This window comes from Dendrobates tinctorius, unplaced genomic scaffold (genome assembly GCF_039654945.1).
Source record: "Dendrobates tinctorius isolate UK_male_01 unplaced genomic scaffold, ASM3965494v1 ptg000103l, whole genome shotgun sequence".
NCBI lineage: Eukaryota > Metazoa > Chordata > Amphibia > Anura > Dendrobatidae > Dendrobates > Dendrobates tinctorius.
Genome location: NW_027361771.1, coordinates 1,871,245 through 1,889,442, shown reverse-complemented (window position 1 = coordinate 1,889,442; position 18,198 = coordinate 1,871,245). Strand labels below are relative to the sequence as shown.

Below are 18,198 nucleotides of genomic sequence, written 5' to 3'. Positions count from 1 at the left end.
AGAGCCGGCGACGCTGAGGAGCATCGGGCAACGAGAGGTGAGTATGTCATTTTTTTTTTTTAAATCGCAGCAGCAGCATTATTATATGGGGCATATATTAATATGAAGCATGTTATGGGGCCACCATTAACCTTTGTGCAGCATTATATGAGGCATATATTAATATGGAGCATGTTATGGGGCCACCATTAACCTTTCTGCAGCATTATATGGGGCATACATTATTATGGAACATCTTATGGGGCCACCATTAACCTTTCTGCAGCATTATATGGGGCGTATATCAATATGGAGCATGTTATAGGCCACCATTAACCTTTCTGCAGCATTGTATGGGGCATATATTAATATGGAGCATGTTATGGACCACCATTAACCTTTGTGCAGCATTATTATATGCGGCATATATTAATATGGAGCATGTTATGGGCCACCATTAACCTTTGTTCAGCATTATATGGGGCATACATTATTATGGAACATCTTATGGGGCCACCATTAACCTTTCTGCAGCATTATATGGGGCGTATATCAATATGGAGCATGTTATAGGCCACCATTAACCTTTCTGCAGCATTGTATGGGGCATATATTAATATGGAGCATGTTATGGGCCACCATTAACCTTTGTGCAGCATTATTATATGGGGCATATATTAATATGGAGCATGTTATGGGCCACCATTAACCTTTGTGCAGCATTATATGGGGGATTTATTAATATGGAGCATCTTATGGGGCCACCAGTTTACTTTTATTAGTATCTAGTTTTATTTTTGAAGTTTACCAGTAGCTGCTGCATTTCCCACCCTCGGCTTATAATCGAGTCAATAAGTTTTCCAAATTTTTTGTGGCAAAATTAGGGGGGTCGGCTTATACTCGGGTCGGCTTATACATGAGTATATACGGTACAATGTGTCACAAAATAACATTCTCAGAACCACTGAGATATGTTGAAGCGTTCCATTGTTATTACCACATACAGTGACACTGGTCAGATTTCTAAAATTTGGCCTGGTCAAAATTGGCTGTCACTAAGTTAAAGTTGTTCACTTTGAATAGCCCCTGTATAATTATATTAAAAAGTGAAGGAGTTTTTTTTTCGTTAGGTGTTTTATTATGAATGTTTACTTTGCTTTTAGTTAGTTAGGGTGTGTCTATGAGCATCTGGATTTCAGGTCTAAAATCCAATTTAATTATATCCTTTTATATTTGTCTAGTTGCCCCTTCCTACACAGAACAACAGGTGACACAGAAAGAAGATACCACCTGCGCTATTACAAAACAGGCATCTGCATCCATGAAACGGACTCTAAGGGTCATTGTACCAAAAATGGTCAACACTGCGCCTTTGCCCATGGTCCCCATGATCTCCGCTCACCAGTATATGACATAAGGTAGACATATGGCTTCCCTTACTGCCTTCATTACTACACCTGTGTGATATCATGTTACAGACTTTGTATTGTATTTCTGAATGCCAGAACTGTTTTATAAACTGTTGTTGGAGAGACCATAATTACAAAATATTCGTCTCCTACATCTCTACCATAGAGAGCTTCAGGCCATGGAGGCCTTGCAGAATGGACAACCAACTCTGGATGGAAGCTTAGAAGGACAAACTGCAGTGGCCGCAAGTCATGCCATGATTGAGAAAATTTTGGGAGAGGAACCCCGCTGGCAGGGTGAGGAGCTTTGTGTAATATGCAAAGCATGAGTGATGTCCAAATTCAGAACAGGGAGAAAAATGGACCTTTCTTTGGCACATTTTTGCAGTCATACATTCAAAATGGATTTTACACCTGTATATATCAGAATGAGAATCTACAGACTTTTGCATTAACATATTGTCAACAGGTAGTAGCCATGATTTATATGTAGCAAGTAGCCTTGGCATTAGCCATGTCTTTTCTGATCTCAATTTGGGAGTTGCATTACATGTGCAAAAGGCATGGGGTATCTTGGACCATTCACTCCTCATGACATGATCATTTATGCCATCTTGCTTTGTTTTTTTTTCTTCTTTTATTTGACTGTTTATGGTGTTATATGTAGTGGATGCAAAAAGTCTACACACCCCTATTAAAATGCCAGGTTTTTGTCACATAAAAAAATTACACCAAGAAGAAGAATTTCAGAATTTTTTCCACCTTTAGGCTATGTGCCCACGTAGCGATTCTCATACAGAATAAACCTGAGCAGAATCGCACACCCTGCTCCCGGGAAAACGAATGCATTTTTCGATGCGCTTTTTTAAGCTTTTGTCAAGCATTTTTGCATGCATTTTCCTAAGGGTTTTTGCCCATATAATTGATGGTATGCGGAATGGGTTTTGATGCAGAATTTACTGATAATTAGAACTGTTCATAATTCCCTCCACCTTGACTAAAACTCCAATTCCAGCTGCCGGAAAAAAAAAACCAAATCATAATGCTGCCTCCACCATGCTTCACTGTGTGTTTGATGTTCTCTTAGTGATGCACAGTGTTGGCTTTGCACCAAACATACCTTTTGAAATTATGGCAAAAAAGTCATCAGACCATAACACACGTTCCCACATGCTTTGGCAGACTATGTAGGCTTTGGCAAACATAGCCGGGCTTGGATTTTTTTCTTTGTAGGAAAAGGCTTCCACGTTGCCACCCTTCCCCACAGACTAGACATATAAGGAATATAGAAAATTACTAATAATAGTGTGCGCTTGGAACACTCAAAGTGTTCCAAGCGCACACTAATATTATTAGTTATTTTACCTTATTTCTTTGACACCCTTGTGACAGGTGTCTTAGTGTTTGCTGCTGGAATTACACTCATACACAAGCGCCACTGAATCTCCATTTGAATATAGAAAATTGTCACATGTGGTATACAACCAGAACTTGACAGAAATTCCTGCAGCTCCTTAAGGCTGTGTGCCCACGTTGCGTTTTTTTAAGCATTTTTTATGTGTTTTTCGGGGTCAAACCGCATAAAAAACGCTTAAAATAAGCATCCCATTCATTTTAATGCATTTTGGCCTTTTTGTGCCAATGGATGCATTTTTTACCACTAAGGAAATGCTTAGCGGTAAAAAAACGCAGCATGTTCATTAATTTCCGCTTAATTCCGCGTTTTTAGCTATTTCCTATAGTCCAGAAGACGCGCGGAAAAAAACACATAAAAAACGTGCGTTTTTTGCACAAGAATCGATGCAAAAATGCGCATTTTTTCCGCGCGTTTTCTGGGAAGGAGGTCCGTTTTTTTGTCAGTTTTAAAACGCTAACATGGGCACATAGCCGTAATGTTGTACGCCTATTAAATTTCAGCCTCCTGGATCAATATTCCCTTGTCTTTTCATCAATGTTTGTGGGACATTCAGTCCTAGCTAATGTCACTATTGTGCCAAATTTAAGTTACTTCTTGAAGACAGTCTTCACAATGTTCCATGGTATATCTAATGCCTGTTGTTCCCTTCTCCTGACTGATAAAGTTCAACATTGAGATCCCTTTGCTTTGTTGTAAGCTGTTTACAGACCATGGGTTTTGCTGTAAAATTAAACTAAGACAATGTCAGGAAAATCCTACCATAAAAGCCTAACTTTATATGAAAAATATTCAGGATTGAGAGTCCTCAGTGGTTGATACCTTTTAATGGCTAACTGAAAAGATGGTAACACATTGCAAGCTTTCGAGACTACTCAGGTCTCTTCATCAGGAAAGACTAATACAAAATCTGAAGTCACATATTTATGCACAATACAGCCTAGAAAAAATGCAATAGATAAGACAAGTGACGTGAAGCAGAACTATCAATATGGGAGAGGGAGAAACATAAATATAAACATTGAACCAGTTCATAGATAAGGAGTCCGGATGTTTTATGGTCCTCTGATTGGGGTCTAGTCCTGTGTTGTAATGCCCCCACAAGGTTTTAAAAGGAAATTCCTTAATTGATGTAAAAAGACATAAATCCATGCGACACATTCATTCCAGCACTGAGAGTGTCAAAGTTCGTCATAAATTTGTACTCCCAAACTCGTCTCTCTCTATGAGAATTGAAGTTGACTTCAGATTTTGTAGTAGTATAGCCTGATGAAGAAACCTGAGTAGTCTCGAAAGCTTGCAATGCGTTACCATCTTTTCAGTTAGCCATTAAAAGGTATCAACTACTGAGGACTCTCAATTCTGAATATTTTTCTATCTACTGGCTAACAAGGTACAAAGATATACATCTTTCCTGTAACTTTATATGGTGTTAATCAGAAGCACTGCAAATGATGGCAACTGTGTACTGACTGCTATTTAGCATGAGTTTAAACGTAATTGGCTAATTCTGAACACAGCCACATCCCCAATTATAGGAAGGTGTTCACACTTATACATCCACATTACTTTAGTTTTAGTTTTATTTTCTCCCTCAAAATGATTTGGTTCTTTCTAAAAAGTATTATAGATGATAAAAAGATTGAAAAGGTTCTGAAATTATTCTTTTTGGTATGATTTTTTTACACAACAAAAAACTGGCATTTTAACAGGGATGTGTAGACTTTTTATATCCAGTGTATATCTGCCATATACACTTATTATAGTACTGGGCATAAGGTAAGTCAGGTAAAATGGAGAATTTTGAGCATTTTGGTCTACCATCATTTCAAAATCATACAGCAACATTTGTTTTCAATGGCCAAAGGCAGGCTAGTGTTTGCCAAAGATTGTGATCAATCAAATTTTTTTTGTGCCTAATATTTGCTGAAGTTAAACTTTTTCTTTTGTGATTGGTCAAATCATTTGCAACTTTGCGCAATCCCACTCCGTTGTTTTGCAGAGCAGATCTTGCTGATATGCCAGATTAGTCTAGCAATTGATTTGACACATTGATTATGATACTTCTTTTATGTGTATGGATAGCTGTAGGGTCTGTTTACACTAGAATCATAGAATGTCAGAGTTGGAAGGGACTTCCAGGGTCATCGTGTACAACCCCCTTCTCAATGCAGGATTCACTAAACCATCTCAGACAGATGTCTGTCCAGCCTCTGTTTGAAGACTTCCATTGAAAGAGAATTCAACACCTCTCATGGCAACATTTTCCACTTATTGATCACTCTCACAGTCAAAAAGTTTTTTCTAATATCTAATCTGTATCTTCTTCCTTTCAGTTTCATTCCATTGCTTTTCATGTTTCCATGTGCAAATGAGAGTAAGGATGATCCTGCTACACTGTGACAGCCCTTCACATATTTGTAGGCAGCTATTTAGTTTCCTCTTGACCTTCTTTTTTGCAAGCTAAACATTCACAGATTCTTTAACCGTTCCTCGTAGGACATACTTTGCAGTCCGCTCACTATCCTGGTTACTCTTCTCTGAACTGCCTCCACTTTTTCAATGTCTTTTTTTAAAATGTGGTGCCCAAAACTGGACACAGTATTCCAGATGAGGCCTGACGAAGGAGGAGTAGAGGGGGATAACTACTTCACGTGATCTAGATTCTATTCCTCGCTTAATACTTTCTAGAACTGTTTGCATTTTTTGCTGCTGCGTCACACTGTTGACTCGTGTACATTCTGTGATCTATTAGTATACCAAGGTCTTTTTCACGCATGCTGTTGCTTAGTTCTAGTCCTCCCATTCTGTAAATTTAATTTTTGTTTTTCTTCCACAGCTGTAGAATCTTATATTTCTCCCTGTTAAATACCATTGTATTAGCGGCTGCACATTGTTCAAACATATCTAGATCCTTCTGAATCCTTTCTCTGTCTTCTCTAGTGTTAGCTATCCCTCCTAGCTTTGCATCGTCTGCAAATTTGATTAGTTTACCTTCAGTTCCCTCATCTAGATCATTTATAAAAATTTTGACCAACACTGGGGCCAGGTACCCCACTTTAAGCACTCTTCCAATTAATTGTGCAACCATTTATTACCACTGTTTGAGTATGATCACTGAGCCAGTTATGAATCTACCTAACCGTAGCCTTGTCAATCCCTTAATTTTTTCATTAAGGCTAGTGTGAAATACTTTACTAAATGCTTTGCTGAAGTTGAGATATAGTATATCTACCGCTTTTCCCTGAACTACTAAGTCAGTGATTCCATCGTAGAAGGATATTAGATTAGTTTGGCATGACTTGTTTGCTAAAAACCCATTCTCACTCTGGTTAATTACTGTATTCTTATCCAAGTACTTACATGCTGTTTAATAATTGCTCCAAGATCTTTACAGGTATAGAAGTAAGGCTCACTGGCCTGTAATTTCCTGGCTCAATCTTCTTTCCTTTTTTGAAGATAGGGACAACATTTGCCATTCTTCTCCTGTTCTCCAGGATTTTTTAAAGATTCTGGCTAGTGGTTCTGCATTTTTCTCTTCCAGCTCTTTAAGTATCCTAGGATGTAATTTATCTAGACCAGGAGATTTAAATTCATTTAAATTAGCTAATTTAAATACTTTTACACTAGTATTTACTTTAGTAATACTATATATTAACTTCCATCGATAATGGTGCTATGACCAATATAATGGATCCAAGACCACAGTCTCTAATGGGCCTTATTGATGTATTGGAATCAGTCAGTATCGTGTGTTTTTAAAAAAAAAGAAAAAAAGGTGTTCCTTTGAACTGCTGCTCAGCAAGATCTGTAACAGTCTGTTTATGGGACTATCTCTGTCTGAGTCCCATACACAGGTTTGTAGATAGTGTGTGGATATTGCTGAGCTTCTAAAAGAGCATGAACTGGGCTTTAAATCACCACTGCAGCATAATGTTTTAGAGCGTAGAAAGAAAAATAAGGTAAAAAGAAATACTTTAAAAAAACCTGAATATTGCAGTACCTGGAGGATAACTGAAAAAAACAAAAATTTAGTTACTCTTTAAGTGTGAACAAGATCTTACATTTACTGGTCGTTACTCAGATAAAACATTTATATGGTAAACTAATATGTACTCGTTCAAAGACACACATGTGCTATCATTACGCATGGCTTGTTTTCCTATGTTTTATTTGCTTTTAATATCACCAAATCGCATATGTTATGATTATTGCTTCATCTTTGAAGTTATGATCACCAACTGGAGAATTGTCAAAAGGATAATTGAGTACCAGAACATGCGTATCTTATTCCCCCATCCTGTAAATTCTGGAACTAATATCAGTGGAGTTTACTAACTGTTACATTAATGATTTCCCTACAAATCTAGAGGGTTTGCATACACATTAGACTGTCAGCTACACCTGTGATATTTGAAGGCATTCCAACTAACTTCTGCCTAAAACTAGCTATTATATATGGGGCTGTCTTCTTCCTTCCTTCCTTCCTTCCTTCCTTCCTTCCTTCCTTCCTTCCTTCCTTCCTTCCTTCCTTCCTTCCCTTCTTCCTTTCTCCCTCCCTCTTCTTCCGCCCTCTTCTTCCTTTCTCCCTCCCTCTAATTCCGCCCTCTTCTTTTTCCTCCCGCCATCTGCTTCTTCCTCCCACCCTCTGCTTCTTCCTTTTCCTCCTGCCCTCTGCTTCTTCCTCTTTTTTTTTTTTTTAATATATAAACCTTTAACATTTTTCTGCCTAATGTATAATACATGAAGGAATCTAATTAGTAATCATGCATGCAACATGTAAAGTAATAAAATCATGGATAGTGCCTGGCTACTTTTATAAATAGCACAACATAGAAATATCAAGAAATTCTTATTCTGGGTACCATATCCTCTTGCATGCAGACACCACCTATGTGCTTGGGCACTACAAGACAGAACAGTGCAAAAAGCCTCCCCGTCTCTGCCGTCAAGGATATGCATGTCCCTATTACCACAATAGTAAGGACCGCAGGAGGAGTCCACGCCAAAATAAATACAGGTATGTATAATTAAATAAATGATGGCAAAGTATGTGCACTAAACTCTGAAGTTCTTTCATCCTCTATGGGTTACTGACAAGATAAAGACTTTAATTTCTAAATGTCCCCATAAACATTAGACTAATTTCGGCTGCACCCACCGATATTGAGACTTACACTCTAATTAGTATGGGGGGGGCGCAGGCCAAAAGAGAGTCAGTAGAGATGTCAATCAGGCATGTCCAATTATGAAATGCCTATTGCTTTGTCCTCCTGGAGATGAGCTGCTGGCTAACATGTCAGTCAACGGCTTTCTTTATAGAAAACACAGGAGCGCTCAGCCGAATGAGCACACACGTTTGGAAGAGACAGCCCAAATGGCTGTTGGCTGAAGCATCATTCATCCGGCAGCCATCTAATGTATATTGTTGGCTTAATGTGGGGGTAAAACATTTTTCTGGGCCCTAATAATACTGTTCTTCTGTCTTCTAAAAAGAATGTGTTCTCCTTGTACGCAATAGTCTACATTATGTGCATTAGTCTAGATTATACACGTTTTGAATTATAGTGGATTCTGTTCTTCACTTGGTTCACTAAAAACCGGAGAATCTTCCTTTCCGTCAGTTATCGGTTTCAGTATCCATGCTCAGGCACATGGTGATCCTACGGCTTCAGCCCTCATCACTCACACTTCTGCATTACTTGCTGCTGGTATTTATCCCTTTTTTAGGTCATTTCACCTCTCATTCTTATGATAACATGACACACATCATCAGAGTTTACAATACAGTTAATTAAAAGTTCAGATAGGCTTCTGTAAAGCGGTTCAGATAATTTAATCTGATGAGCCCAAAGTGTATTGTATACTTCTACACCTAGAGCTGTTAAACGGAAAACGTTAGATTACACTTTTAATGTGTTTCCACCAGTTTCTGTGAGCTTGATGGTCATTTTCTTCTGCTGCAGTGAAGATTTTTTTGTTCATGCTTTCAAGTGCATTCAGATTTCTTTCATGTGACGATTTGTGGTAGGTCTTCCCCTTGTCCAAGCGTGAAACACGGAGATGAATGGGGAGACCCCAGCAAGTGTGAAAGTGGGGACTCTTGTCAATATTGCCACACCAGAACAGAACAGCAATTTCATCCAGAGGTAATTGCCTTTCTTGTCTAGTTTCCATTGTTGCCCTGATTCTAGATGGTGTGATTGGTAATCTCCTGCCATCCCCTACAGATATACAAATCCACGAAATGCAATGACATGCAGCAGTCTGGAAGCTGCCCACGTGGGCCCTTCTGTGCCTTTGCACACGTTGAACGTACGTTGTTCTATTTATTGACTATGTACCCTGGAGTCCTCTACGTATACAAATTAGGACATGTTTTAATTCAATGAATCTCTTCGAAATGTTTACATTTTTCCTCTTTGTCTGAGTCCTCCTAATAATGTGCCAATCTTGTTACAGAATCTCTTCTTTGTGATGATCTTCAGTCTACTTCATCTGTGTCAAGCCCTACACAGTCCGGACCTATCATGTATATGCCATCTGCGGCAGGAGACTCTGTCCCTGTGAGCCCATCTAGTCCACATGCACCAGACTTCAGCAGTGTATGTCTTCTATTCTCTATATGCCAGCATGACATTGAGTGAAAATAGATGAGCATGAGCAAGGAGCCCAATTGCATAGTATTTATTTTGAAGGCCTCTAAGGGCCCTAGGAGAATGTTTTTGTCAATTCAAGAGTATTTTAGAGTCTTGGAATCAAATTTAAAGGTTCTCTGTAGCGCAAACGGATTAGTATATCTGATCCATGATGCCCAGATAGCACCAAAAAGATTTTTGATGTCTTGTTTGGTTGCTTCAATGTGTTCATAGATCATACGATTAGTTATGTCCTTAATAGCCAGGAAGTAGAGAGAGAGATTGGGTGATCTCCACTTGGCTGCGATATGCGTCTTTGCCTCCATAGTCTAGAATTGAATCAATGGGTTTTATAATTCATCTATTTGATAAATAACATGCTCAAAACTGTTCTTTTATTAGTAGACTGGTCCACTATATATGCCAAGTGTCACTAACGGGGTCTCAACCCCTGAAACATCTGTTAGACAAAATCCTAAAAGATCAGGGGCCCAAGTCCCAAAGTACGTGTTTCCCCATACAACCTCCCCGCCATTTAAAAGATCATCTATACATATTGTGAAGGGTTGACACACTTGGCTTCCTCCGGTAGACACAGGAACCGTTCTGGTAGACAATCACCTGCTGGTTTATTGTGGATAGCATAAACCTTGGCAGGACTCAGCAAAATAAACAGAGCCATTCCCTGCAGGGTTCACCTGCTGTTTTCCCGTACCGTCCTTTAGCTCCTCCAGGAGCTACAGTACAGACCAAAAGTTTGGACACACCTTCTCATTCAAAGAGTTTTCTTTATTTTCATGACTATGAAAATTGTAGATTCACTCTGAAGGCATCAAAACTATGAATTAACACATGTGGAATTATATAACTAACAAAAAAGTGTGAAACAACTGAAAATACTGTATGTCTTTTATTCTAGGTTCTTCAAAGTAGCCACCTTTTGCTTTGATTACTGCTTTGCCCACTCTTGGCATTCTCTTGATGAGCTTCAAGAGGTAGTCACCGGAAATGGTCTTCCAACAGTCTTGAAGGAGTTCCCAGAGATGCTTAGCACTTGTTGGCCCTTTTGTCTTCACTCTGCGGTCCAGCTCACCCCAAACCATCTCGATTTGGTTCAGCTCTGGTGACTGTGGAGGCCAGGTCATCTGGCGTAGTACCCCATCACTCTCCCTCTTGGTCAAATAGCCCTTACACAGCCTGGAGGTGTGTTTGGGGTCATTGTCCTGTTGAAAAATAAATGATGGTCCAACTAAATGCAAACCGGATGGAATAGCATGCTGCTGCAAGATGCTGTGGTAGCCATGCTGGTTCAGTATGCCTTCAATTTTGAATAAATCCCCAACAGTGTCACCAGCAAAGCACCCCCACACCATCACACCTCTTCCTCCATGCTTCACGGTGGGAACCAGGCATGTAGAGTCCATTCGTTCACCTTTTCTACGTCACACAAAGACACGGTGGTTGGAACCAAAGATCTCAAATTTGGACTCATCAGACCAAAGCACAGATTTCCACTGGTCTAATGTCCATTCCTTGTGTTCTTTAGCCCAAATCAAGTCTCTTCTGCTTGTTGCCTGTCCTTAGCAGTGGTTTCCTAGCAGCTTTTTTACCATGAAGGCCTGCTGCACAAAGTCTCCTCTTAACAGTCGTTGTAGAGATGTGTCCGCTGCTAGAACTCTGTGTGGCATTGACCTGGTCTCTAATCTGAGCTGCTGTTAACCTGCGATTTCTGAGGCTGGTGACTCGGATGAACTTATCCTCCGCAGCAGAGGTGACTCTTGGTCTTCCTTTCCTGGGGCGGTCCTCATGTGAGCCAGTTTCTTTGTAGCGCTTGATGGTTTTTGCCACTGCACTTGGGGACACTTTAAAAGTTTTCCCAATTTTTCAGACTGACTGACCTTCATTTCTTAAAGTAATGATGGCCACTCGTTTTTCATTACTTAGCTGCTTTTTTCTTGCCATAATACAAATTCTAACAGTCTATTCAGTAGGACTATCAGCTGTGTATCCACCAGACTTCTGCACAACACAACTGATGGTCCCAACCCCATTTATAAGGCAAGAAATCCCACTTATTAAACCTGACAGGGCACACCTGTGAAGTGAAAACCATTTCCGGTGACTACCTCTTAAAGCTCATCAAGAGAATGCCAAGAGTTTGCAAAGCTGTAATCAAAGCAAAAAGGTGGCTACTTTGAAGAACCTAGAATATAAGACATATTTTCAGTTGTTTCACACTTTTTTGTTAATTATATAATTCCACATGTGTTAATTCATAGTTTTGATGCCTTCAGAGTGAATCTACAATTTTCATAGTCATGAAAATAAAGAAAACTCTTTGAATGAGAAGGTGTGTCCAAACTTTTGGTCTGTACTGTATGTGGGAGTTCCTGCTCTCCCAATACACAATACACACTGACTCTCATGGCCAGGTATTTACCACCCATGTGATGGTCACATGGCCTTGACCTCACACAAGTCCTGTCAGGACTCTGCATGTAGAGATACGGTGGACCTCCGCCCACCCACTCTATGGATGTCCACTAAAATCAGCCCAAAACATACATTCCTATTAAACCTCTCAGCACTTAGTGTGCTAGAGGCAAAAACATACTGGTTTTACATCACTGACCTCAGTATGCGCTGTGACATGTATCTCCCTTCACATACTATGCAAGTGACTCTGTCACAATATAGGATTACAGTATACCACTGTTGCCAAGTTAAAATACACTATAAAAAGACCAATATTACTAAATTACTACTATACAAGGCAAAAGTAATATTGCTACACAATAACCTCTACCATCACCACTACACAGTGAGTACATTGTATTATAATATGACCATTATCGCTATATAACACACACTGTACAAAAAACAATTTTGTCGCCATACACCTACCACTGCATGACTGAAATGCATTAAGTTGTTACGAAATAAAAAAAGAAGAAAAAACGCTATTGAAAAGACTTATATTCCCACCCTACCGTGACGATATAGTGGTAGATACGAGTCCTGCCAATCATATTACAGAGATTACAGTACAGCTATATACAGCATAGGGACTTACAGAAGACGTTCTTTCTGATGGAGTAGTTTTCATTTCTCAGTTTTCATTTGTTCTAGACCGTCATGACAACTTCTTCGAGTTAGGACCCGGCTGCACAGATTACAGCAAAAACACTTTGACTTCTCACATTTCCAGCACCGTCCTCATCTATTCCCAACCTGCACAAATTCCCCAACTTGCCTGCTGTTCCAACGTGAAGCAATGACCCCCATACTTCAAATATTATGTCATTACTATAATTACCCCTCCACAAATTAGTGCTACAAAGACAATGTGCCATATAGAGGGACCTATAAAAAATAATGGCGTCCCATGGAAACACTCTGCTACCTAACAATAATGCTAGATGTACTCTTCTAAAACTTATAATATCTGAAATGTCACCTCCAAGCAACAAATACTCTTGATTATCATCTTAAGTAATAATGCCCCTCCCCAAAAGTAATAAAGCCCCCTCAAAGCCACAATCAAAACTAATAAGGCACCCATTTAAAATAATGTTCTGAGTGAGATGGTCCCTAATGTATGCTCCCTGCCTCTAGTCTTATACAAACCGGCCGCCATCTTCAGCTCTTCCTGATGCAGCTCCTGTCCATTATCTTGTGACTGTGACTTCTGACTGGCCTTAAGTTAGCGGTGACAGCCACAGGTGCTGAATGTAAGTCTACGGGAGTCTCGTTCTGGATTCGTTCTGCCTCTCGTTTACTTACAATAAGTAGTGACTTCCGGATCGGCCATCAAACACCGCAGCAATCCGACAGGTCACAAACTGCTGTAGACCGACCTGAACAGTGCTGGGAACAGGTGATGGCATCAGCTGGCAAGTATAAGGCCACGTTCAGTATTTAATCAGTATTTTACATCAATATTTGTAAGGCAAAACCAGGAGTGGAACAGTCTGAGGAAAAGTATAAGGCTATGTGCACACGTAGCGGAAGTTACCCCGAGTATTCCGGAATTCCATTCCGCGGGAAAATCGCATTTTAAATTCCCCCGATTTTCCTGCGGAAAAACTAGCAATTTGCAAGCGTAATTAGCTTGCAGAATGCTAGCGTTTTCCAAGCGATCTGTAGCATCGCTTGGAGAGCTGATTGCCAGGTTGGTCACACTCGTCAAACATAGTGTTTGACGAGTGTGACCAACTTTTTACTATTGAGGCCGCCTATGCAGCATCAGTAGTAAAAGATAAAATGTAAAAAATAATAAAAAAAAATAAAAAATATTGTTATTCTCACCTTCCGGCGTCCCGCGCAGCCTTCCCGCCTCTCTCCACGCTCCCGGTCCCAGTAATCTTTTGCGCGAATGACCGCGAGACGTCGCGCTCCCTCGAGATCTCAACGTCATCGCGGTCATTCTCGCAAAGGACTGGGAGCGTGGAGAGAGGTGGGAAGGCTGCGCGGGACGCCGGAAGGTGAGAATAACAATATTTTTTATATTTATTTTAATTCTATTCTTTACAGGGATATGGTACCCAGAGCCCGGAGGACAGTCTCCTCTCCTCCGGACCGTGGGTACCATCCGCAAATGTTCTGTTTACTTTTCGCATGGTGGGCACAGCCACATGCTGGAAGTAACAATGCAATCCTATGGGTGCGGGATCGCCGCGATTCCACTAAATTAATGAGCATGCTGCGTTTTTTACCGCGAAGCGATTCCGGCGCGGAAAAAGAAACGCAGCATTAGCGCAGCATTGCGGAATCCCATAGGATTGCATGGGATGCTTATTTTTCGCCGCAAAATCGTGCGTTTAAAAACCGCAGTGAAAACGCGAAAAAACCGCGACGTTTGAAATCAGCCTAATAGAATCACGTCACCACTTCTGGATTTATCACCCACTCCTGGTTTTGGCTTACAGATACTGAGGTAAAAAACTGACCAAATATTGAATGTGTGCACGTGGCCTAAGACTAGGGGCAGGGAACTTAGAGCAGTGGCACCACTCCAGCCCTGCACTAAAAAAAGAAATGCTGGAGAGGGGCTTTAAGTTTATACATTGACAGATTGAACTTTTATGGACACGGCGTTATCGCAGATGTGGCTTTTTTTTTTTCCATTTTTTTAATCTCTATACTTTTAATGGGGAAATATGGAATGATTTTATTTTTTTTTTTTTTTTACTTTGTACTGTATTTATTAGCCACCTTAGGTGACGTAAAGTGATCGCTTCTCCTATGTACTGTAAGAACTCAGTACTGCTGGAGAGAGCAAAATTCTTCTTTGAGGCCCAGACACAGCTGAGTTTCAGCAGAGCTCTGTGATGGCAGGCATGGGGGTCTTCAACAGACTCCCTGCTGTCATTGCAAATCATTAGAACCCCGCAAGCACGTCCCAGGGTGGCTGATGGGTGCACATTGTTAAAGGGATTGTCCAGTCTTTTTGCTAAAACTCTGCAGTCACTGCATGTGACTTCTGAATCATTTTATCACGTGAGGATGTTGGCAATAAGAGTGGGCGACCACAAATATTTGATTTCCGCACTTCCGGCCATATTCAGACTAGATGAGCGTGGCGTCGTTCAATACACGTCTAGCTGGAATATGGCCAGAAGTATAGAAATCACATACTTATGGTCAGATGACCACCCACTCTTGCCGCTGACACCGGAGAAAGCCTCACAGCATGTGAGGCTCTGTGAGGATTCAGAAGTCTATAGACACTGTAAGGTAGCGCTGTCATTCGGGTAGGGGATACTCGCTTGGCAGCCAAATAATCACGTCCGGCACGGGTTTTCCATAAAACAATAACAGTCCATGCGGTTTATTCAGGCATCATAAACCATGATCAGCAACATAAAGTTGATATAAAGCATAGCGTCCATGACAGAGCTTCACTCTGTTTATCCTGTAGTCATACAGGTTGTGCCATGTCTAGTACACAGGCTCTCGAGCGTCACAGTTATATCCCCTGTCAGGGTTACCTTCTCATAGCTGCTTCTCAGTGCAGAAGTTCATTCCCTCTCCCTGGGGAACTGTCAGACACATGCAGCCATTATGCACACAGACACTTAGGAAGGTTTACACATCTTCCAGCGAGACCTTCCAAACGGACCAACCGGGTCCAAGCATTCACTCATGTGACCTACCTTGGCCACCTTATATGGTCCGTAGCCACCGGGTCACATGGCTATGACCTCATCACAGGTCCTACAAGCATTCATACATTCTTTACTATGGCGTTCTAGCCACATCCCTGGGTGGATTTGTAGGTAGTTCTCCCTAACCCATTGGCACGAAACCTCAGCAGTATCACTGCTGATCAACACATACACAGTCTTCATCTCAAGGCCACCCACCTTGAGATACATTACGATCATTCAGCATCCTCCACCTATCAGGACACTGGAAATGCTTATACACCTGTCCTGGGACACCCACACAGCGCCCCCTAGCGGACACAGTGGTCACTACCCCACAACACATAGTGACTGCAGACCTTTAGCATAAGACTGGACATCTACTGGACTGAGCCTGCACTATAATGCTGCACCATAACGTGGGCTCAGCCTGTGAGCCCGCTCCCCACTTGCACCGTACAAGTATGACAAATGTCCGAAAGGGGTTAAAGTGATCATGATACTTGATAGCGGATGTGAGTAGGAGCTGATTTGTTCATTTTTTAGTGGTGAAACAGCTTTTTGTAATTTTTGTGCGGATTTTTTTTTTTTTTACTTTTTCATTTAACTTCTTTTTACTTTTTCACCTAGTCCCACTGTGTGACATGAGTATTTTTTACTTTGATTGCCGGTCTCATAAACTGCAGGACTTGTGTACTGCAATTCCTGAGATCCATTCTGTACTGATACAGTCTGATAGAATCGGCTTATAGCGCTGGGTCTAATAATCCACCGTAGTCTGTGGTCATCAGATTACCTCAGGGTACCATGGCAATGATCAGCACTCGCGATTAAGATTGCGGGGAAACTATGGTGTTAAAGGAGGTGTTTTAATCCTTTTTAATTACTTAGATGTTGCTGACATGATTGAGATCTACGGTATATACAGCTGTCACCATGAGATTTTCGCCCACTAGGGGTGCGGTACATTTAATCCTCGGCGCCCTGAGAAAGTGACACTGAGGATTAAGTTCCCTTAATGACCGCCAAAATAAGACACATATCGGTGGTCGTTAAGGACTGGTGCTTAGACATACAGTTGTGGCCAAAAGTATTGACACCTCTGCAATTCTGTCAGATAATACTCAGTTTCTTCCTGAAAATGATTGCAAACACAAGTTCTTTGTTATTATTATCTTCATTTAATTTGTCTTAAATGAAAAAAACACAAAAGAGAATGAAGCAAAAAAGCAAAACATTGATCATTTCACACAAAACTCAAAAAATGGGCCAGACAAAAGTATTGGCACCCTCAGCCTAATATTTGGTTGCTCAACCTTTAGCCAAAATAACTGCGACCAACCGCTTCCGGTAACTATCAATGAGTTTCTTACCATGCTCTGCTGGAATTTTAGACTATTCTTCCTTGGCAAACTGCTCCAGGTCCCTGATATTTGAAGGGTGCCTTCTCCAAACTGCCATTTTTAGATCTCTCCACAGGTGTTCTGTGGGATTCAGGTCTGGACTCATTATTGGCCACCTTAGAAGTCTCCAGTGCTTTCTCAAACCATTTTCTAGTGCTTTTTGAAGTGTGTTTTGGGTCATTGTCCTGCTGGAAGACCCATGACCTCTGAGGGAAACCCAGCTTTCTCACACTGGGCCCTACATTATGCTGCAAAATTTGTTGGTAGTCTTCAGACTTCATAATCCCATGCACACGGTCAAGCAGTCCAGTGCCAGAGGCAGCAAAGCAACCCCAAAACATCAGGGAACCTCCGCCATGTTTGACTGTAGGGACCGTGTTCTTTTCATTGAATGCCTCTTTTTTTTCTCCTGTAAACTCTATGTTGATGCCTTTGCCCAAAAAGCTCTACTTTTGTCTCATCTGACCAGAGAACATTCTTCCAAAACGTTTTAGGCTTTTTCAGGTAAGTTTTGGCAAACTCCAGCCTGGCTTTTTTATGTCTCAGGGTAAGAAGTGGGGTCTTCCTGGGTCTCCTACCATACAGTCCCTTTTCATTCAGACGCTGACGGATAGTACTGGTTGACACTGTTGTACCCTCGGACTCCAGGGCAGCTTGAACTTGTTTGGATGTTAGTCGAGGTTCTTTATCCAACATCCGCACAATCTTGTGTTGAAATCTCTTGTCAATTTTTCTTTTCTGTCCATATCTAGGGAGGTTAGCCACAGTGCCATGGGCTTTAAACTTCTTGATGACACTGCGCACGGTCTTTGGAGATGGACTTGTAGCCTTGAGATTGCTCATGCTTCCTCACAATTTGGCTTCTCAAGTCCTCAGACAGTTCTTTGGTCTTCTTTCTTTTCTCCATGCTCAATGTGGTACACGCAAGGACACAGGACAGAGGTTGAGTCAACTTTAATCCATGTCAACTGGCTGCAATTGTGATTTAGTTATTGCCAACACCTGTTAGGTGCCACAGGTAAGTTACAGGTGCTGTTAATTACACAAATTAGAGAAGCATCACATGATTTTTCGAACAGTGCAAATACTTTTGTCCACCCTCTTTTTTAGGTTTGGTGTGGAATTATATCCAATTTGGCTTTAGGACAATTCTTTTTGTGTTTTTTCATTTAAGACAAATTAAATGAAGATAATAATACCAAAGAATTT

General features: G+C 40.9%; 1 protein-coding gene across 3 annotated transcripts in view; it reads left to right on the top strand.

Moving 5' to 3' along the window:
• The window catches only part of UNK (unk zinc finger), a 124,723-nt gene that overhangs the window by 34,185 nt on the left and 72,340 nt on the right, over positions 1-18,198 (top strand). For all 3 annotated transcript variants that reach the window (XR_012234555.1, XM_073587924.1, XM_073587923.1), the window contains exons 3-8: positions 1,221-1,397; positions 1,555-1,685; positions 7,687-7,822; positions 8,834-8,951; positions 9,033-9,117; positions 9,265-9,407. Coding sequence is in view for 2 of the 3 variants with exons in the window: in XM_073587924.1 (XP_073444025.1) it covers positions 1,221-1,397; positions 1,555-1,685; positions 7,687-7,822; positions 8,834-8,951; positions 9,033-9,117; positions 9,265-9,407 (790 nt within the window). In the remaining variant the exon portion in view is untranslated. The remainder of the gene's footprint in view (positions 1-1,220; positions 1,398-1,554; positions 1,686-7,686; positions 7,823-8,833; positions 8,952-9,032; positions 9,118-9,264; positions 9,408-18,198) is intronic.